At 39.6% G+C, this 23,821-nt stretch overlaps 1 protein-coding gene across 1 annotated transcript in view; it reads left to right on the forward strand.

Annotated features, from left to right (window-relative positions):
* Positions 1-23,821, forward strand: part of METTL8 (methyltransferase 8, methylcytidine) — a 134,705-nt gene that overhangs the window by 68,912 nt on the left and 41,972 nt on the right. Inside the window, exon 2 of the mRNA XM_049773471.1 lies at positions 4,807-4,961. Coding sequence (XP_049629428.1) covers positions 4,819-4,961 — 143 coding nt within the window. The 5' untranslated portion in view covers positions 4,807-4,818. The remainder of the gene's footprint in view (positions 1-4,806; positions 4,962-23,821) is intronic.

A 23,821-nucleotide genomic window follows, 5' to 3' on the forward strand; every position in this document is an offset into this window, starting at 1 on the left:
TAAAAGTTAAAAAAAGAAAAAAATAGAATATACCTAAAGATGGGGCTGGAGAGATAGCATGGAGGTAAGGCATTTGCCTTGCATGCAGAAGGACAGGGGTTCAAATCCCGGTATCCTATATAGTTCCCTGAGCCTGCCAGGAGTGATTTCTGAGCATAGAGCCAGGAGTAACCCTCGAGTGCTGCCAGGTGTGACCCAAAAACCAAAAAAAAGAATATACCTAAAGAAGGTGCAACAGCACCTTCTCTGCTGCTCACATCACAGCCTATGCTGTGTACTTTCTCTCTTGACTCTCTATTCTATTTTACTTCACTTAAAAAAGTGGTGAGACATTCTAGTGACAGCAGCCTTTTCTATCAGAATTCTATTTGGAGCTAACTCTGCCTTTTTTTCCTTGTCCTATCACAAAATTGAGCCATGACCTGGTATGAAGCTAACATTGACAATCTTGTCATACAGCACATATTCATTAATGATTGTGATCAATATATATAAATAGTACTGTATTCTGTTACACTGTCCCTTCCTTCCACACTGTAAAAAATCTTAGATGTCACCTTGGAAAATATGAAGTAACTTCCTTCCAATTAAATTTATATGCCAGACAAGTATGACTTTTGTAAATCAGCAAATAAACTTACAAGTAGCTAGGTACTAGCTATATATATTTTTGTTATATATTGATATATTTTTATAGCAAAGATAAATAGCAATGAAAATCTATATGGGACTGTTAAAGATCATTAATAATGAAATATACATTTGTATTTAAGTATATAAGATTGTGTAGCTAATGAGGAGAGCTGCTTAAGCAGGACAGATTGTCACATATTTGGGACTGACCACATCATATCATCTCTATACTAGCAGCTTGCAAGGCACACACATCTTTGACATTTTCCTGAATTGCCTGATAGCCAGTCTGGTTATGACTTTTTGTTTCTTACACTCTATACAGGTTGTCCATCACTTATAGTGAAAAAAAAATCTACCTCTTATCTTCTTTTCCCCTCTTTCTTCATCTTTATATAGAAATAGATAGAGATAAGTATCACATGATTATTTGAAGAATTGGAATTTCATTTTGATTTGACTTTCCTGGGTGCAAAACGTTTACATCATTTTGCACTTTAAACATGAATTGCCTCTTTCTAGGTGTAATCAGTTTCTACTCTTCAGCATACAGATTTTATGAATAATATTCAGTGCAGAAAGATTTCTAAAAATAATTGTGCAGTGGGGTTTTGTTAGTCTTCTGTGGAACACTTGCAAGAGAAAAGAACAAAGGCACATCAGAGGAAAAGTAGGGGTAGGCGGAGCATTTAATTTCATTTGCCTCCAAGGAGCTTGCATTTAGTGAGGAAGGAAAAACAAACAAGAAAGTGGAGCTATACACTAGCTGTTGAATGTTTCGGTTCTCATCGCCAATAGTCACATGTGAATGGAAGCATTAAGATTAACTGGTGGGGGTTATGTGAATGACTAAGTCTTCTTTAAAATTACTATTTCCTAAAGAAGAATCTTGAATTTTATATTTAAGAATAAATTTGTTTGTGATGCCTTGCAATTCCTTTTAGAATTCAGCTTTAAAACCTAGTGACTTTCCGTAAGGTGATAAAGGGTATACAATACCTGTTATTTATATGCGTAGTAGCACTTTGGATATTCTTTAATGCATATTATGTACACAGACCTTTTAATATCGCTTTCTACCTGACAGCTTACAGCATTATTGGGCTGAGTGTTTTAGATGAACAATGCGTGGGGCTTAAATGCTGAGTGGTTTTACTCTGGGTCCTTATTGGGAAAAGTAGGCTCTTTCGAGGTTCTTTTTGGGAGTTAAAGGTTTTAAACTAACATCCACCACTTCATAATTAAAATGATTACTCTAAAATTTTAAGTTATTCTTTTATAAATGGAGATAGATTTGACTAATAAACTGATGGTTCTCTTTGTAATAGGACATAAGCATGCTATTTGTACAAGAAAATCCATTTCGCAAATGTTACTGACTATTCTTAAAAACATTACACAGGGTTGTTTGAATTGAGATTGATGAATTGGGGTAATTCTCTACAGCCAAAAAAATATTGACTTTAGTGCTATTGTAAACTCAGATACCTGAAAGTTTAAAGAAAGGATTTCTGGGGTCATATCTTAATAAGTAGTTATTGGATGAAATTTCATATTACGCAGTACAGGGGTGAGATTTTTTTTTTGTGATTTGTTTTTGGGCCAAAAACAGTACTCAGGGTTTACTCCTGGCTCTGCATTCAGGAATTACTCTCCTGGCAGATTCAGGGTACCATATGGGATGCCAGGGATTGAACCCATATCAGCCACATGCAAGGTAAATACCCTGCCCGCTGTACTACGTCCGTCAGGGCTTATATTTAATAGAATTGCCTTCTTATTCTGCTGTTTTTATACTTCAGATTTTGGTCAAGTGGTCATGAGCTATTCCCTGGAAATATATTTCCTCAGAGGTGCTTCTCTCCCCATGTAATAAAACCACATTAAAAAAATACTTGAATATATATTTTTCTGTAGACTGCAATTGTATTCTGAAAGAATAATAGAAAATCTGAGAGCTTCAAAACCTACAATATGTCATAATAAAATATTTTAAGAGAATAAAAATTATACCACACACAGAAAAACTTGAATGGGCATGAATGTGGTTCCAGTTACAGAGTACATGCCTTGCATCTGTGAGGTTCTGGTTTCTTCCCTGATGCTGGGCATGGCACACTTCTCATACTTGCTCTCCAAAAATGGCTTCAGACTCCTGAGCATAGCTAGGATTACCCCTGTCCCCACAACTTTTTACAATATCTAATATCTTTATTATGAGTTATGTACTTTCACCATGAACTTAAACTTAAATTAGTAGGTACCAAACAAAGCAAAGTTGGTCAAGTTTATAACTTACAAAGAATGCCAGAAATGTTGCACACTCAAAATATTCTTGGTGTGGGGGGGGGGAGGAGAGATAGCACAGCGGTAAGGCATTTGCCTTAGATGCAGAAAGACGGGTGGTTCGAATCCCGGCATCCCAGATCTTCCCCCTAAGCCTGCTAGGAGCTATTTCTAAGTGTAGAGCCAGGAGTAACCCCTGAGCACTGCTGGGTGTAACCCCCCCCCCAAAAAAAAAAAAAAAAAAAAAAAAAATTCTTGGTGGGACATTACTCCAGGAGAGAAACTATCATGGCGCTCTTTCTTTAAAATCTTTGATTTTAGGGGCTGGAGCAGTGGTGCTAGAGGTAATGCATCTGCCTTGAAAGCGCTAGCCTGGAGGCCGGAGAGATAGTATGGAGGTAAGGCATTTGCCTTGCATGCAGAAGGACGTTAGTTAGAATCCCGGCATCCCATATGGTCCCCCAAGCCTGCCAAGAGCGTTTCTGAGCATAGAGCCAGGAGTAATCCCTGAGCGCTGCAGGGTGTGATCCAAGGGGGTGGGGGAGCACTAGCCTAGAATGGACTGCAGTTCAATTCCCTGGCATCTCATATGGTCCCCCCCAAGCCAAAAGCGATTTCTGAGCACATAGCCAGGAATAACACCTGAGTGTCAAACGGGTGTGGCTCAAAAACAAAACAAAAATCTTTGATTTTAGGGGCCAAGCGATAATGCAGTCATAGGGCATTTGCCTTGCACGTGGCTGACCCAGGACGTCTGGACCTTGGTTCCCCAGGAGTAACCCAAAAAACAAAAACAAATATTTTTTTTATTAAAAAATTTTCAGGAGCAGGGCTGTGTAAGTTAGTGATAAGAGTAAACATACATGCCTCACACATGTGAAGCCCTAAGTGTTGTTTTAATATATAAATTAATGAGTCCTAGTGTGGGTAGGGGGATGGTGAGGCTTTTTCTCAGCTAGGCCTGGCTCCTGCTGCCCCTTAAGCCAGAGGGTCTGAAAGCTGCAGGGTAACGGCGGAGAAACTCACAAAGCAGTCAGATGAAGTTCCAGGAGTCAGCCAGCTTTATTTCACAGTCCTAACCATCATGTGCATTGACTCACATGGCTTCTATGCTAAGCCTTTTCCTAGCAGTTACTTCTTCTCTAGCTCTCTCTGCCTGTCTCCCTTTTAGCTGCCTCTCTAGGCTTCTTTGCTGACTGATTCCCCTTTGCTGATTCTCCTTGTTGATTCTCTCTGATGATTCCTTTTGCTGATCCTGAATTTTCTCTGCTCTCTAATTCTCCTTACCCCCTCTCTCCCCAAGCAGATCCCTCTTTCTGCCCATCCCAGGTGTGAGTGGTTCTGATCATTCAGGTGGGATATACAAGAAGTTGGGGGAGGGGATACCTACATTCTCCACCTTTTTTGGGGGGCCACACCCGGTGACACTCAGGGGTTACCCCTGGCTATGTGCTCAGAAATCACTCCTGGCTTGGGGACCATATGGGACGTGGCGGGGATCAAACTGTGGTCAGTCCTGGGTCAGCCGCGTGCAAGGCAAACAACCCTACCACTGTGCCATCGCTCAGGCCCCTGTTCACCTTTTTGTATTATTACAGAAGCACCATTAATAAGTCTGTAACATCCAAGTTTCTTTTCATAAGCTTCTCTAAACAAAATCACAAGAACTTTTCTTCAGATAATACAGTTTGAAAATAAGCTGCTATGTAAGATACACAGTAAGTTCTATACGAGCACAACAAAATTAAATCGATGAAAATCTATTTGAAAATAAAGTTTTAGTTCAGTGTCTTTTCTCAGCTTGCTAATCTTTTATATCCATCTTTGCCTATGAGAAAAACAATATACTGCTTAATTTATACTGACTAGTCATTTGTAATTTTACAGGCACTGGTGAAGATGAATGTGGTTTGGAGAAATGCTATTTCCTGTCTAAGGATAAAAGAAGTGCCACAGAAATACCAAAGTAGTTGCCACCCTGTGGCCCCTCTGGGATCAAGAATTTTAAGAGACCCAGCCAAAGTGTTTGAACACAACATGTGGTAAGTTATCTTATATCTTCGATATTTTGTGTATATATAAATACATATATATATATCAAACATCACCCACAATGTTATTTTTTCCACAATGTTATTTTTAAGGCTGATAAGTTAAGTTGTAGAAATTCAAAACTAGTATAACTGATCTGAACTTAAGTTCAGATTTCTTACACTTTCTGAGTGGTACTCGGGGCTCTTGAGTTACTCCCAATAATATTCAGCAAACATGGAGGTGCTGCTCAGGTCCAGCTGTACTTGGGGCGGGGGGAGGCAAACAGGGTCATAACTAGGGATGCTGGGGAAGCCTGGTGGTGGTGGGGATTGAACTGTGGTTCCATTCATACAAGGCATGTGCCTTCCCTGCTGTACTGTCTCCCAGGTCCGAAATCTGAAATTTTTTACAAATGGGTAGTAAAACTTTTTAAGTGTTTTCTTCTGCTTTGAGATTTACAAGTGTTCACTGCTCACCTCTGTTTCTTACTAGCCATAATCTTGCTGTGTGGGTATGGTGAGGAACAGTATATTCTCTGTTTTAGTAGAATCCTCCTGTTCCGTGAATTCTTCCCTCTTTCTAAAAAATTTGTCAGTCAGCAAATGTGACTTTATTTACTGCACATCAAGGAGAACACACTAGTTGAACTCTAGTCCACACTTTGAGGAAATCCACATTCTATTTGGGAAAATAGTCTGATATGAATAGGAGAAATTGATGATTGGTGTTACAAGGCAGCAGATTGTTGTAAAATCTGTGTGGTTAGAAGAACAGTTGGGACTAGACAGATAACTCAAAGGGCTGGAGTACATGCTTTTCATTTGGGAGCCCTGGTTGGATCCCCTGCATCGTATTACCCCCCCCCCCCAACACACACACTCATCACAACCCTACAAGCTCTGCACTGAGGGTAACTCCCAAGTAAGTACCTCCAGGTGTGCCACCCTCACAATACAAAAACAAAAAGCAATTTAGCAATGCAAACTCACTTCTCATTTTTCAAAGCCAGGAGGTTTTGTTTTTAAAATTAAATTTCAGTTTATTTAGGTTAGTATTGACATATAATGGAATATTTTTAAAAGTGGGGAAACATTAAATTTATTGATACCATCTCTGTATCTGGTACAGTGCCTAACATATAAATATTTGTGACTTGAATAGGGGAAGTTGGAATAAAGATGAGGAAATCAGAAACACATTCAGGGACAGTAAATGCCAAGATGAGGAAACATGAGAGACACATTCAGGAGACATTAAACAGGACGGAGGGCCAAAATAAAATCTTTTCTTGGAGACTGCTGGATCATAAGATTAGAATGAGGTGGGTCATGAAGGGGATTGGGTGCAAGACTGCACATGATCCTGAATTCAAACCTTACATGTAAGACATTGTATAATGAAGAGAAAAGACACTGTGAGAGGTTGGTAACAGTCTACTGGACATGGCAGGTCAAAATAGAAGTAGGAATGGGTCAATGAGATGAGAGAGAGATTGTGAAGGAATAATACATAGGATGTGGTGCATTTGTAGAAGAAAGAAATTTGACTATAGTTTTTTATTTTAGATGATGGATAGTCATAATCAAGAGATACAATTTTTTATTTGAGAATAAAATGAATTATTTTTCAATATTTTAATGGGCTTTGGGAGCAGGGTATTCTGATTAAAAAATGTTCAAAATAGGCACAATAGCCCACATCAGGCACAGAGCTAAAGATACAAAGTCAGATATGATGTCTGCAGACAAAACTATTATCCAACTAACTGCTGAAGCAAGATCTCCATGACTAGAAAATTGATTCATGGACTTTTGGTCTTATAGCAATGAACTATTGTTAAAAGAATGAAATAGCTTGATCTTCTGTTAGTCCTATATGATAAGACTGTATATGGTAAAAGTCACCAGCCACATGTGGTTATTGAGCACTTGAAACATAGTTGTTGGAATATACTTCTATAGGAACATTTTGAAGAATTAATACAAAAAAAGATGGTACATAAATTATTAATAATTTTACCTTGAATTTTTTTTGTTTAAAATTTTTTTACTATCTTTATTTAAACACTGTGATTACAAATATAATTGTAGTTGTATGATTACAGTCATGTAAAGAACACCCCCCTTCACCAGTGCAGGATTCCCACCACCAATTTCCCAGAGATACCTACTCCCCACCCCACCCACACCTGTACTCGAGACAGGCTTTCTTTTTCCCTCATTCATTCACATTGTTATGATAGTTTTCAGTGTAGTTATTTCTCTGACTGCACTTATCACTCTATGTGGTGAGCTTCATGTCATTAGCTGCACCTACATGGGAGATGGGGGGAAGTAAGGGTTGGGACTGAGGCAGTAAAATATTAGAAATGAGCTTTTTAGGGCAGTATCAAGGCCCCAATACAAGATGGATATTATGGATATATAGAATATATGCACACAATACTATCAATATGAAAACAAAGAGAAAAAATTTCCACTGACTGGACAGTGGGACCAACATAAACCAGTGCTAGAACAGCCTGCCCTCCTCCCAGAGCGCATTCCCATTAGTGTAGGGAGAGATAGGGGGAAAGCCTGTTGACCCCTATAGAGTCCACCTAGACCTGTGCCCAGGGGAAGACTGAAGTCTAGGGGAGAAAAACATTATACCTGACATGAGCTGGTCTCCAGAATCAAGGAGGAAACCGGAAGCCAAATGTCTGCCCGCCCTCCTCCCCATGCACCTCCCCCCTGGAGTACAGAGGGAGGGGGGAAGCCTGAGGACCACTAAGAACCCACTTCTGGCCATCTGAGCTGGCACCCAGGGAAGGCCTGGAATCAGGGGAAAAAGACCAGGACAGCTGGGGGCCTGCCAAGCCTCCCAGCACCCCCCAGGCTAGGGAGAAAAGCTCTGGTATGGGGCCTCCCCAAACCCCATACCTGGCAAGAGCTGGTCTCCAGAATCAAAGAGGAAACTGGAAGCCAGATGTCTGCCCGCCCTCCTCCCCATGTACCTACCCCCTGGAGTATGGAGGGAGGGGGGAACCTGAGGACCACTAAGAGTCCATCTGAACCCACTTCTGGCCATCTGAGCTGGCACCCAGGGAAGGCCTGGAGTCAGGGGAAAAAGACAAGGACGGCTGGGGGCCTGCCAAGCCTCCGAGCACTCCCCAGGCCAGGGAGAAGGGCTCCGGTATGGGGCCTTCCCAAACCCCATACCTGGCAAGAGCTGGTCTCCAGAATCAAAGAGAAAACCAGAAGCCAGATGTCTGCCCGCCCTCCTCCCCATGCACCTCCCCCCTGGAGTACAGAGGGAGGGTGGAAGCCTGAGGACCACTAAGAGTCCACCTGAACCCACTTCTGGCCATCTGAGCTGGCACCCAGGGAAGGCCTGGCATCAGGGGGAAAAGGCCAGGACAGCTGGGGGCCTGCCAAGCCTCCCAGCACTCCTCAGGCTAGGGATAAGGGCCCCAGTAAGTTCAGTTTTCCTGATCTGTTAGTTCAGTGTGAAAATTTCTAATTTCAGTTGACAAATCTTCTTGATGCTTAATTTTGCTCCAGTCAAGTTTATCGATGCTTTTTTTTGAGCTCCCTGAACATTTTCCAAAGTTTTACTCTAAACTTCTTATTTGAGAGAATACCTATTTGTTTCCTACTTTTTAGATTATTAGAGGAACCATCTTGATTTCTGTAAATATGGAGGTGTACTGCAAAATTACTCCATTGGCAAGGCTGTAGATTGCTTCTTAAAATGTGCAGAAATGGAATTCAGGGGTTACAAGATAAGTTTCGGGTGTGGGTCCTGAAGAGGTTATAGTCCTTGGAGTCTAGCCAGGCTCAGTAGAAAAGAGGCAGAGAGCATGGCCGCCGTGCTTTATAAGTCTCTGGGTACCCAATCACACGGCAGGAATTGGCCCCACGTGTGTTGGGTGGGGACATCTTACCGGCTGTGGGTCCTGAAGAGGTTATAGTCCTTGGAGTCTAGGCAGGCTCAGCAGAAAAGAGCTACCTTGAATTTTTTATTAAAATAATATTATTTTAGGGGCCGGGTAGGTGGCGCTGGAGGTAAGGTGTCTGCCTTGCAAGCGCTAGCCAAGGAAGGACCGCGGTTCGATCCCCCGGCGTCCCATATGGTCCCCCCAAGCCAAGGGCGATTTCTGAGCACATAGCCAGGAGTAACCCCTGAGCGTCAAACGGGTGTGGCCCAAAAACCAAAAAAAAAAAAAATAATAATAATATTATTTTAGTCCTACTGTTATTTAAAATATTTTTGGAATTAATTTTATGTCTTTTAATTTTGTTTGTTTGGGGGCAACATTCAGCAGTGCTCAGGGCTTACTCCTGACTCTGCTCAGGGATCACTCCTGACAGGTTCCAGAGACCATCTGAGGTATCAGGGATGGAACCTGGGCCAGCTATATGTATGGCAAGCACTCTATCCACTATATTATCATTTTGCCCCCTCTCTTGACTTCAAGTGGCTACTAGAAAATTTAGATGGTTCATTTAATACATGTTTGAAAAGTGCCAACATTCAACCTTTTTTACTCCCATCATCAACCTGGACAGTTACAGTAGAGTGTGAGAGAATGGCCATGCCAAGCAGTTAAACCTCTAAAGGAGTCTCTGGTGCCAGGCAAGCTCATTTACTGATTTTTTTTCTTCATTAGACTCTTATGATTTCGCATCTGCCTCTATTCTTCCATCTGCTACCACCTGCTTTTTTTTTTTTTTAAGATTTTTTTTGCTTATTCACTTAAGGTCTGTTTTACCGTAAGCTCTCGTGACAGTGAAGGTCACTTGATTTGGTGCTTCCCAAACACTATGGGCTAGAATTTCTTGGGGAGTTATTCTTTTTCCAGGAAAAAGTTGTTTGGAAAGTTCTTTCTATTGAGCATCCAGGTTTTAGGAACCTTTTATTCTGTTCAATACTTTACTTGCAAGCAGTGTTTTTTTTTTATCGAGTCTTAACATGGTACTCCATTATTTGTAAGTTAGAAAACCTGCTCTGAATGAAGCAGGAGTGGAGGACAAGTGTATCAACGTTTTCTTGTCCCCATTCTTCTCCTTTACTCCCTCAACCTTCAGGGATATTACAGTTCTATTGAACAAAGTACGAAAAACCTTGATCTTTTTTCTACAGCAATCTCCCCCATAACATTAACACCCCATTCCATCCACTGGGATTATCCAGCCTGTGCCTGAAAAACTCTAGTGAATTCTTTTCAATGGCAGATATAGTATAATGACGATAAAAACTACAGTATTTCCTCTAGTGGAAGAAGAAAGTAGTTTTTTTTACTATTTTTATTTTATTTATTTATTTATTTATTTTTGATTTTTGGGTCACAACCAGCTGTGCTCAGGAGTTACTACTGGCTCTATGCTCAGAAATTCTTCCTGGCAAGCTCGGGAAATCTTATGGGATGCCGGGATTTGAACCACTGTCCTTCTGCATGCAAGGCAAATGCCCTAACTCCACGCTATCTCCCCACCCCTCTTTTTGTTTATATTTTGAGAAAACTTTTTTTTTTTTTTTTTTTTTTTTGGTTTTTGGGCCACACCCGGTGACGCTCAGCGGTTACTCCTGGCTATGCGCTCAGAAGTCGCTCCTGGCTTGGGGGACCATATGGGACACCGGGGGATCGAACCACGGTCCGTCCTAGGCTAGCGCAGGCAAGGCAGGCACCTTACCTCTAGTGCCACTGCCCGGCCCCGAGAAAACTTTTAAATACCCATTTTATTTTATTTCTAATGACTTGAGAAATATTTGTCTTTCAGCTCCTGAATATTTGCTTTCCTGGTATTTATGTCTGCCTATAATACCATTTTTTACTTTAGTAAAGTGAAATTCATAAAATAAAGTTAACCATTCAGCTTTATATCTTATATAACCAGCCCCTCTGTCTGCTTCTAAAGCATTTCTGTCATTCCAAAGTAAATTTCCAACTCATTAAGGACTTTGTCTTTACCCTACCCCTGAGAACTACCGGTCTTGTTCTATCTCTGGAATTGCCTATTCAGGCTATTTCCTGTTAGTTAATTCACACTATACCCACATTTTACAGTCTACATTGAGAACTATCCTAACAATGAGAATGTATGAGGGAAATAGAAAGCCTGTCTAGAGTACAGGCAGGGGTTGGGTGGGGAGGAGGGAGATTTGGGACACTGGTGCTGGGAATGTTGCACTGGTGATGGGGGTGTCCTCTTATATGACTGAAACCCAACCACAATCATGTTTGTAACCAAGGTGTTTAAATAAAATATGATTAAAATATTATTTCATATAACAATGTCTTATCTGGTTGTGCTCAGGGATTACATTCCTGGAGCCAGTGGGTCTTGGTGAACTGGACAGTATGGGGTGCCAGGGATCAAACCAAGATCACCCATTTACAAGGCAAATACCCTACCCACTATACTATTGCTCTAGCCCTCAATGGCTGAGTATTTTATTGTACATACCATGTATCTATATATCACAGTTTATCCAGTCACCCACCATTGGACATCCAGGCAAAAAGTGAAAAATCTTTTGGTTCTTGTGAACAGATGAGTATGAGTATTTATGTAGTTGCTTCAGTACTTGTTTTCAGTTTATTGAAATATATAACCTAGTATGTAATTGTGAGGTCAAATGGTAAATTAATGTTTAAATTTTTGAGCAATTACCAAAATGGTTTCACTCTATCATTTTAATTCTGCTTAAAGGTTTTAAATTCTATTTGATAAACATAAAATTTAAGAGGTTCTGACTTAAACTGCATATATAATCCTTTTGAGGCATGGCCCAGAGATCTCTCTCTGTTCCACAATTAGCTGGGGGGGAAAAGATATTTTGTTATTTTATATTGTTCCTAGATCAAGGGTATAGAATTTTTGAGAATATCCCTAAAATTTGTAAGGAAGCAGTTGGCACCACATAATCAATGGCTAAATTAGATTGGTCAGGCCAGAGAGACAGTAGAGGAGATGAGATATTTGCTTGTGACTATGGTGACTGTGACCCTGGTTTGAATCCATGGTCTTACATATGGTTCCTGAGTACCACCCGGGGTTACTCCTGAGCACAGAGCCAAGAGGGGTCCTTGAGCACTGCTAGTTCAGGTTTCAAAACAAAACAAAAGAAATCAGTTAACCACTGACCTTCAAGGTTTTTAGTGTGGTCCATAGTAAGACATATAAATAACATCATGGATTGAAACATGTTAATATATACACTTATAAAATAGATACAAAATTCCTTATGCAGCTTTCCATATGAGATACATATTAGTATTTCACATTCATTTTTACTCTGTTGTTGTGGTTATCTTTTCATGTATTAGACCAATTTGATTTAATGACTCCCTAAGAGGGTCTTGAAGCCTAGTTAGAAAAACTGAACTGGGCTGCACAGATAGCTCAAGGGTAAAGGTGCTTGCCTTTCATGCAGCCAACCCCAGCTCAATACCCAAAATCACATGGTCCCTTTGAGTACTGCTGGGAGTGACTATCAACACAGAGCAAGAAGTAGCTCCTGAGCACCATCAAGGTGTAACCCGAACCCCCCCCAAAAAAAAACCCCAAAAACCCCTAAGTCACTGTCAATCTAAACGAAATCAGAAAAAAAAAAAACCTAAGTCACTGTCAATCTAAACCAAACCAAAAAAGAAAAAAAGACCCCCCAAAAACCTAAGTCACTGTCAATCTAACATAATACCTATATTTTGCAGCATGACTTTCTATTATGTAATCATGAAATTAATAAACTATTTTCTGAATCTCAGTAGAGTTCTTATACCACTAGATCTTTCTTATCAGGTAATATGAATGTTTCTTACAGAATTTTGGCACATGAAATATGATTTTATGCTATTTAATATACTTTATTCAATACAGTTAGTAATTTATTTGCATATTTTTATTATGATATTTTTCGTGAAAACTCATTCCTAAATAAAGAGCTAATTTATTTTATTTTATTTCATTATTTTTTTTTGTTTTGGGGCCACACTCAGTGATGCTCAGGGGTTACTCCTGGCTATGCGCTCGGAAATTGCTCCTGGTTTGGGGGAACATATGGGACACCAGGGGATCGAACTGCGATCCATCCTAGACTAGCATGGGCAAGGCAGACTCCTTACTACTTGTGCCACCACTCCGGCCCCTAAAGAACTAATTTAAGGTTGAAGAGTTAGTATAGTTGGTAGGGCACCTACCTTGTATGTAGTGGACTCAGGTTCAATCCTCAGTACCATATACCACTGTATACTCAGATATTACCACCAAGAGTGATCTGCTAGTGGAGAGCCAGGAGTAATCACTTTACTGCTGGGTGTGCCCCCAAAACAAGGTACAAAAAATAACCAATTGTTTTATTTTTAAAAACAACTGTAATAGTTATTATATCCTGAAAGAGAAGTGGGTAGCAGCTAGTAGACAGGAATATAAATTAGTATCAATAGTATAAAAGATGTCATTGAACTTTGTTCAGTTATTAGCTATTGTATTTGTAACAACTCTATTTTCTTTATTCTTTTTTTGTTTGTTTTTATATTTTGTTTTTGGCCTACACCCAGCAGTGCTCAGGGGTTACTCTTGGCTCTGTGCTCAGAAATCACTCCTGGCAGGCACGGGAGACCATATGGGATGCTGGGATTCAAACCACCTTTCGTCCTGGATTGGCTGCTTGCAAGGCAAATGCTCTACCGCTGTGCTATCTCTCCAGCCCTATTTCCTTTATTCTGATGACATACTTCACTAGCACCAGAATTACGTTTTTTATCATTGATGGCATCTTTTAATTCTAATTAGAAGTGTTGTACATTATTTCTTTTTATATATAAATAAAATGATATCCTAGCCTTGATAAAATAGGATAATTACAATTTTAAAATTATTTTTCATTCCCTATCAATGATGTTATTTCCAATATTTTGCTATTGTATTTAAAATTCCAGTGAATATCATTAAAACTGGTAATTCTCTGTACAAATAATTCTTGCCCTGGGGGATTACTTTGTTACAATAAATTTACAGAAGTACAATTCATAGGTCAAACAATATGAGCCATTTTTCCATTCTTGTGGTAGTTATTGTTAAATTTTTAAAGTGTTACTCATCTCTTTCCATAAATTCTCTTGTAATTTTATTTATTACTTACAATGAGTGATTCTTGTCGCTGTATTTTAGATTGTGTGTATGTTAATCAAACTCTTTGAATATAAAAAACTGACATCAAGTAGCAGGTCTGGTGGAAGTCCCCATAATACGGTAGAAACATTTTATAGGTTTCTGTGGGGATTCTGAAACTGTACTGTGGAAAAATCTGTAGGGTGTAATACTCTTCTCACTTAGCAGTTAAGAAAATGAAGTAACAAAAAGGATGATGTGAGGAAGTTAGAGTAATTTAAGAAAAAACGAAGTCAATTAAATGCTCAGGAAGAAACAAGTTAAACTAACACTTGAAACAAATGCTTAAAGCTAAAAACCACATATATTCTCATTGTTTCACAGCTTGATACTTAACAAAATATGGATTGCTCTATTTTCTTTTCTTAATGTGTTATTGAAATACATAGATTAAAAACAAACTTGTTCCCAGTTGCAGTAATACTATTTTTTTCAATAAATGAATTGGCACCTTTACTATCAATATTGTCATATACTATTCACTATATCTCTTTGTATGGAATATAGAGCACAGTTTTCAGTTCCAAGTTATAAAATACTTAAAAATAATAATTTAAACCTCGCTCATTAAAACAAGTGTCATAGGTGTTTAATGATTATTTGGGTTTTAAACATCTGATTGTATTTGAAATAATGGAGTTACATTTTTTATCTGTGAAACTTTTGCATGCCATTTACTTAGGGATTCATCATGTTAGTTTTAATTGTTCTTATAAGAAAATAGTTTCTTACCTTTCAGTGGTATGTTTATAGCCAGTCACTAAAATATACCCTTGTATTTGATTGTATAATCATGATTTAAAATAGTACCAAACTTGGTCAGGGGCAATAATTTAAAAAAGCTAGAGCTCATGTCATGCATGCAGGACATCCATTTTTGATCCCCGTCACTTCAAAGTTTCTGAACACCTTAAGCAATAAGCAAGGACTGTAGTCCTAGTGCCCAGGAATCACAGGATGTGACCCAAACCCTCCCCATAAATTAGAGCAGAATTTAGCATAGTCCACACAGAAATTCCTTATTCTGTCAATGTCACCCTTGATTTTCTCATTACTTCATGTTACATACTCTTCTTTTTCTCCCTCCAGTCTCTACTTGATCTCTTAAATTCAGGTCATAATTACAAAATCTTTAATAATGTTTCTCCTTGTACCCTTCCTTTTTATTTTCCATTGCTAGCACTTTACTCCTAAGATTCATTATTACTAGACTAACAAGTTGTTTTTTGTTTTGTTTTGGTTTTTGGGCCACACCCGGTGATGTTCAGGAATTACTCCTGGCTCTACACTCAGAAATCACTTCTGGCTTGAGGGTCCATATGGGACGTGGGGGGATCATGTCATGATCCGTCCTAGATTAGCGCATACAAGGCAAACGCCCTACCGCTTGCACCGCCCCCCCTTCCCTCTGTTTCTTTGTACGTTGTTGCATTCTGCACACTACTAAACTGTTCACATTTAATTTCCCCTAAAATTTTACCATTATCTAGTTCCTAAACTCGTCAACATTACCCAAGAGAACCAATTATAATGGACTTTTTCATTATTTTGTATATGTGAAGTTTACATTCCTACTTTCATACACATCTAAGTTAATGTTTGTCAATTGTCACCATTACATACATCAAGAATTAAATAATGTGCTCTTTTATCATCAGTGAGGAGCTATAAATGTCATATGATAATAGTGCTTGGGTTTTTTTAGGTTACAATTAGCTACATAAAACTTGGATTTTGGGGCCCGGAGAGATAGTACAGCGGCGTTTGCCTTGTAAGCAGCCCATCCAGGACCAAAGGTGGTTGGTTGGAATCCTGGTGTCCCATATGGTCTCCCGTGCCTGCCAGGAGCTATTTCTGAGCAGACAACCAGGAGTAACCCCTGAGCACCGCTGGGTGTGCCCCCCCCCAAAAAAAAACTTGGATTTTGAGTAAGAGTTCCTATTGTTTAGAAAAAAATGTTTTATTCCAGGAAATTACATCACTCCTCAACTTTCCTATTGCAATAAAAAATAAAGACAAACTTTATAGCGCTGGAGAGATAGTTCAGTGGACTGAGCATATGGCATTCAATCCCTGACATTCCATAGTAACTTAAGCACTGCCATGAGTGACTGAGCACCAGTGGGAGTGACTCCTGGCCACTCCTGGGTGTGGCCCCCAAAACAAATACAAATGCTATAGAAACAGAACAAACCCTGTTTATGTAAAGATGTTGCTTCTCTTATATTTGTAGTAGAAAATATAAAGTGGGAGGGAGTAAATTCTGAGCTAAAATACAAAATTGTTAGATCTTAGAAACAGGACTCCTTTGCATGCTCTATGGTGTTCTATATTATATATAGGTACAAATGAATTTATTTAAGGGTCTGAAGCTAGAGTCTGGAGTGTGGAGCACTTGGTCTCTGGCATCCTATATGACCTCCGAGCCTGCCAGGAATGATCTGAGCACAACAGAGCCGGTGCATACCCTCAGCAATACCAGGTGTGACCTCTCAAGCCTCCAAACAGAAATTTAGGCAGGAATTAAGGCAGCCAATGAGAACAATCCAAAGTTAACTAACAATCTAAAGCTATTTAAGAAATTGAGGATAGGGGCCAATGAGGTGGCGCTAGAGGTAAGGTGTCTGCCTTGCAAGCGCTAGCCAAGGAAGACCATGGTTCTTTCCCCCAGAGTCCCATATGGTCTCCCAAGCCAGGGGCAATTTCTGAGCGCTTAGCCAGGAGTAACCCCTGAGAATCAAATGGGTGTGGCCTGAAAAAAAAATATTGAGGATAAGTGCAAAAAAAATGGAAATGTTTTAATAGCATAAAATGTTTTAATAGCATAAAGCAATAATAAAAGGAGTATATTCAAAACTGTAGAATGGGTTGGAGAGATAGTGTTGGAGTTAAGGCACTTGGTGTGCAGTTATCCCAATTTTTTCTTCAGCACTGCCTATTCCCCTGAACACTGCCAGTCAGGAGTAGCCCCGGAGCACCATTAGGTGTGACCCTGAATGATCCCCCGCCCTCAGTAATGGGGGAAATAATTTTAAACATTTGTTCAATAAATTAACAAAAAGGCAAATAAATTTGTCTTAGAGTAAACATACCAGACCATACCAACCTCAAATTATCATGCACCGAGAAGGGCACAGAAGCCATCTTGGGCCATGCGGTTTCCAGCTGCCTGAGACAGGATTTCATCAGCATTCCTGCCGGTGATCCTGCCTGCTTCAGAGGTGGTTCGGGACGTACACACACTGATTCCTGCTGGTTTCTGCCGGAGGTCAGAAGGGTGCAGAAGCCATCTTGGGTCATGCTGTTTTTAGCTGCCTGAGTCTGGATTTCATCAGCTTTCCTGCTGGTGATCCTGCCTGCTTCAGAGATGCCTAAGACTGGATTTCATCAGTGTTCCTGCCGGTGATCCTGCCTGCTTCAGAGTGAGAGACAGAATTGAGGAACTCTGCTGGAACTCAGATGCCAGCACCCCTATCTGCCTGTCCTCTGTGTTGTGCTCCATTTTCGGCCTGATTTCATCCTGTGTGTGGCTCATCTGCGAATGGCTCACCTTCCCTGGAGGTGAGCTTACACGCCCAGAAAGGGGAAGCCACTGAACTCTGCTGGAACTCAGATACCAGCAACCCTATCTGCCTGTCTTCTGTGCTGTGCTCCATTTTTGGCCTGATTTTATCCTGTGTGTGTCTCATCTGTGGACGGCTCGCCTTCCCTGAAGCCTTCCCTGGAGGTGAGTTTACAAGCCCAGAAAGGGTGGAGCCAGAGGAGCACCACTCCACTTCATTTCCCAGCCATGCACATCATTTAGCCATTGAATACAAGCACAACATGTAGAAAAACCAATAATACAAGTGTGACAATGGGAAACAACACAGGCCAGCACCAGACATAGAAAATGACGATGGCAACTCTGATGACTTGAAGATGACCAACCAACTAGTCAGCCTCTCATATAAGGAGTTTAGAGTCGCAATATGGAAGATGTTCAAAGAACTCAAAGAAAGTATAGAAGAGAACACTAATAAGAATCAAGAGAATATGAAGATAGAAATCAGAAAATTCCAAACTGAAATTTTAGGTCAAATAACAGGTCTGAAAAACTCAGTAGATGAATTGAAGAAAAACATGTTTGAGCTTTCCCATGGGTTAACAGCAGCTGAGGATAGAATTAGTACACTGGAAGATGAGATGAATAATACCATACAGTAGAAGAAATTGCTAAAAAGCCTTAAAGCAAATGATCAAACAATGGAAAAATTACTCAAAGAATGGGAACAGATGAAAATAGAAGTCTATGATAAGCTCAGCAGAAACAACTTAAGAATCATTAGAGTCCCAGAGACCCAGGAAGAAAATCTCCAGGAAGAATCAAGGGTCAAGAACATCATTAAAGAGAAACTACCAGAGCTAATGAATACATGCGATCAAATCCTGCATGCCCGAAGAGTACCAACTAAAAGAGACCCCAGAAAAAACACCCCAAGACACATCCTAGTCACAATGACGAATCCCACAGATAGAGACAGAATTTTGAAAGCAGCAAGATTGAAAAGAGAAATTACATTCAAGGGAACATCCTTGAGATTTACTGCAGACCTGTCACCGGAAACACTCAAGGCCAGAAGGCAGTGGTGGGACATAGTGACAAAACTCAATGAAATAAATGCTTTGCCTAGAATACTGCACCCAGCAAAACTCACTTTCAGGTTTGAAGGAACAATACATGGTTTCACAGAGAAACAACAGCTCAGAAACTTTACAGACTCAAAACCATTCTTAAAAGAAAAATTGAACGGCCTACTTTAAGACAAGACTGACCAACAGACACACCAAACTTCGATATAAAGATGGCACTAACTCCCAGGACAATTCTTTCTCTCAATGTCAATGGACTAAATGCACCAGTTAAGAGACACAGTGTGGCTAAATGGATCAAAAAACTCAATCCAACCTTCTGCTGCCTACAAGAAACACACCTGAATAGTCAGAACAAATATAGACTCTAAATAAAAGGATGGAGGAAAAACATCCAAGCAAAGAACACCCATAAAAAAGCTGGAGTGGCCATACTAATATCAGATGATGCAAACTTTATACTTAGGAAAGTTGTAAGGGACAAAGATGGACATTTTGTATTAATCACGGGATACATACAACAGGAAGAAATCACTCTCCTAAACATATATGCACCGAATGAGGGGCCAGCAAAATATTTAATAAAATTGTTGACAAATCTGAAAAATAATATCAATAACAACACAATAATTGTGAGAGACCTCAACATGGCTTTGTCAACACTTGACAGGTCAACCAGACTGAAACCCAACAAGAATATACTAGACCTGAGGAGAGAAATGGAAGAAAGAGGCCTAATAGATATATACAGGACACTCCACCCCCAGAAGCCTGGATACACATTCTTCTCTAATGTACATGGGACATTCTCCAGGATAGACTACATGCTAGCACACAAAACATACCTCCACAATATCAAGAGGATAGAAATTTTGCAGGCTACCTTCGCTGACCACAAGGCCCTGAAATTATTTGTGAACTACAAAGGGACACAGAAGAAAAACTTTAATACCTGGAAGTTAAACAGCCTAATACTGAATAACCAATGGGTCCAAGATGAAATCAAAGAGGAAATCAAAACCTTCCTAGAAACAAATGACAATGGAGACACAAACTATCAGAACCTATGGGACACAGCAAAAGCAGTACTGAGAGGAAAATTTATTGCTTTGCAAGCACACATCAGGAAAGAAGAAGAGGCATACCTGAATAGCTTAATGACGCAGCTCATAGAATTAGAAAGTACTCAACAAAAGGACCCAAAAATAGGGAGACAGAAGGAAATAACAAAGCTGAGAGCAGAAATCAATGAAATTGAAACCCGAAAAACAATCCAAAAGATCAACGAAAGCAGAAGTTGGTTCTTTGAAAAAATAAACAAGATTGATAGACCACTGGCAGAATTAACAAAGAAAGAGAGAGAGAGAGAAACTTGATAACTTGTATTAGGAATGAAAAAAGAGAGATCACTACTGATATGGCAGAGATCCAAAGGGTAATCAAAAACTACTTTGAGAAACTCTATGCCACTAAAAATGAGAACCTGGAAGAAATAGATAATTTTTTTGACTCTTATAATCTTCCATTGTTGTATGATGAGGATGTAGCATATCTAAACACCCCATCACTATTGAGGAAATTAAGACAGTAATCAAATGTCTGCCCAAAAACAAAAGTCCAGGCCCAGATGGATTTCCTAATGAATTCTTTTAAACCTTTCAAGAGGAACTTTTACCAATCCTGGCAAGACTCTTTCATGAAATCGAAAAAACAAATAGCTTTTATGAAGCCAACATCACCTTGATACCTAAACCAGACAGAGATGCTACCAAAAAAGAAAATTACAGACCAATATTGCTGATGAATACAGATGCAAAGATTCTCAACAAAATTCTGGCAAATAGGATTCAATACCTCATTAAGAAGATCATTCACTACGATCAAGTAGGTTTCATCCCAGGAATACAAGGATGGTTTAACATCCGTAAATCTATCAACATAATATACAACATCAACAACAAGAAAAATAGAAATCACGGGGCCCGGAGAGATAGCACAGTGGCATTTGCCTTGCAAGCAGCCGATCCAGGACCAAAGGTGGTTGGTTCGAATCCCGGTGTCCCATATGGTCCCCCGTGCCTGCCAGGAGCTATTTCTGAGCAGACAGCCAGGAGTAACCCCTGAGCACCGCCGGGTGTGGCCCAAAAACCAAAAAAAAAAAAAAAATAGAAATCACATGACCATAACAATAGACACAGAGAAAGCATTTGATAAGGTCCAACACCCATTCTTGATCAAAACTCTCAGCAAGATGGGAATGGAAGGAATCTTTCTCAATATAGTTAAGGCCATCTACCACAAGCCAGAGGTAAATATTGTCATCAATGGAGAAAAACTGAATGCCTTTCCTCTAAATTCTGGCACAAGATAAGGCTGTCCTCTGTCACCACTCCTAGTCAACATAGCACTGGAAGTACTTGCTATAGCGATTAGGCAACAAATATATATTAAGGGAATCCAGATACAAAAGGAAAAAGTCAAGCTCTCGCTGTTTGCAGATGACATGATACTCTACCTAGAAAATCCTAAAGTCTCTATGAAAAACCTTCTAGAAACAATAGATTTCTAAAGCAATATGGCAGGCTGCAAAATTAACACACAAAAATCCATGGCCTTTCTATACACCAATAGTAATAAGGAAGAAATGGACATTAAGAAAACCCCATTCACAATAGTGCCACACAAATTTCAAATATCTTGGAATCAACTTGACTAAAAATGTGAAGGACCTATACAAAGAAAACTATAAAACTCAGCTCCAAGAAATAAGAGAGGACACGTGGAAATGGAAGCACATACCCTGCTCATGGATTGGCAGGATTAACATAATCAAAATGGCAATACTCCCCAAGGCATTGTACAGATTTACTGCGATCCCTCTAAAGATACCCATGACATTCTTCAAAGAAGTGGATCAGGCTCTTTTGAAATTCGTTTGGAACAATAAACACCCTAAAAGAGCTAAAGCAATCATTGGGAAAAAGAATATGGGAGGAATTACTTTCCCCAACTTTAAACTTTACTACAAAGCAATATTTATCACAACAGCATGGTATTGGAATAAGGACAGGCCCTCAGATCAGTGGAATAGGCTTGAATACTCAGAGAATGTTCCCCAGACATACAATCACCTAATTTTTGATAAAGTAGCAAGAAATGCTAAATGGAGCAAAGAAAGCTTTTTTAACAAGTGGTGTTGGCACAACTGGCTAGCCACTTGCAAAAAATTGAACTTAGACCCCCAGCTAACATCATGTACAAAGGTAAAATCCAAATGGATTAAACACCTCGATATCAGACCCAAAACCATAAGATATATAGAACAACACATAGGTAAAACACTCCAGGACATTGAGACTACAGGCATCTTCAAGGAGGAAACTGCACTCTCCAAGCAAGTGAAAGCAGAGATTAACAGATGGGAATATATTAAGCTGAGAAGCTTCTGCACCTCAAAGGAAATAGCACCCAGGATATCAGAGCCCCCACTGAATGGGAGAAACTATTCACCCAATACCCATCAGATAAGGGTCTAATCTCCAAAATATATAAGGCACTGAAAGAAATTTACAAGAAAAAAACATCTAATCCCATCAAAAATGGGGAGAAGAAATGAACAGACACTTTGACAAAGAAGAAATACACATGGCCAAAAGACACATGAAAAATGCTCCACATCACTAATCATCAGGGAGATGCAAATCAAAACAACTATGAGGTACCACCTCACACCACAGAGAATGGCACACATCACAAAGAATGAGAATAAACAGTGTTGGCGGGGATGTGGAGAGAAAGGAACTCTTATCCACTGCTGGTGGGAATGCTGTCTAGTTCAACTTTTATGGAAAGCGATATGGAGATTTCTCCTAAAACTGGAAATCGAGCTCCCATATGATCCAGATATACCACTCCTAGGAATATACCCTAAGGACACAAAAGTACAATACAAAAACCTCTTCCTTACACCTGTATTCATTGCAGCACTATTTACCATAGCAAGACTCTGGAAACAACCAAGATGCCCTTCAACAGACGAATGGCTAAAGAAACTGTGGTACATATACACAATGGAATATTATGCATCTGTCAGGAGAGATGAAGTCATGAAATTTTCCTATACATGGATGTACACGGAATCTATTATGCTGAGTGAAATAAGTCAGAGTGAGAGAGAGAAAAACGCAGAATAGTCTCACTCATCTATGGGTTTTAAGAAAAATGAAAGACATTCTTGCAATAATAATTTTCAGACACAAAAGAGAAAAGAGCTGGAAGTTCCAGCTCGCCTCAGGAAGCTCACCACAAAGAGTGATGAGTTTAGTTAGAGAAATAACTACATTTTGAACTGTCCTAATAATGAGAATGTATGAGGGAAATGGAAAGCCTGTCTAGAGTACAGGCGGGGATCGGGTGGGGAGGAGGGAGATTTGGGACATTGGTGATGGGAATGTTGCACTGGTGGTGGGTGGTTTCTTTACATGACTAAAACCCAAACACAATCATGTATGTAATCAAGGTATTTAAATAAAATATATTAAAAAAAAAAGGAAGTAGCACAACCACTTAGGTCTTCAACCATGGTTCAAGACACAGAACTTAAAGAATATGAAGTTTTACCACCATATTTTTCTATTTTATACATAAGTAGATCTTTAAAAAAAATAAAATAAAATCCAGATGGATGAAAGACCTCGATATCAGACCCAAAACCATAAGATATATAGAACAACACGTAGGTAAAACACTCCAGGACATTGAGACTAAAGGCATTTTCAAGGAGGAAATTGCACTCTCCAAGCAAGTGAAAGCAGAAATTAACAGATGGGAATATTTTAAACTGTGAAGGTTCTGCACCTCAAAAGAAATAGTGTCCAGGATACAAGAGCCCCCCACTGAGTGGGAGAAACTATTCACCCAATACCCAGCAGACAAGGGGCTAATCTCCAAAATATACAAGGCACTGACAGAAATTTACAAGAAAAAAACATCTAATCCCATCAAGAAATGGACAGACACTTTGACAAAGAAGAAATACAAATGGCCAAAAGACACATGAAAAAATGTTCCACATCACT

The sequence above is a fragment of the Suncus etruscus genome, chromosome 5 (assembly GCF_024139225.1).
Source record: "Suncus etruscus isolate mSunEtr1 chromosome 5, mSunEtr1.pri.cur, whole genome shotgun sequence".
In the NCBI taxonomy this organism is placed as follows: domain Eukaryota; kingdom Metazoa; phylum Chordata; class Mammalia; order Eulipotyphla; family Soricidae; genus Suncus; species Suncus etruscus.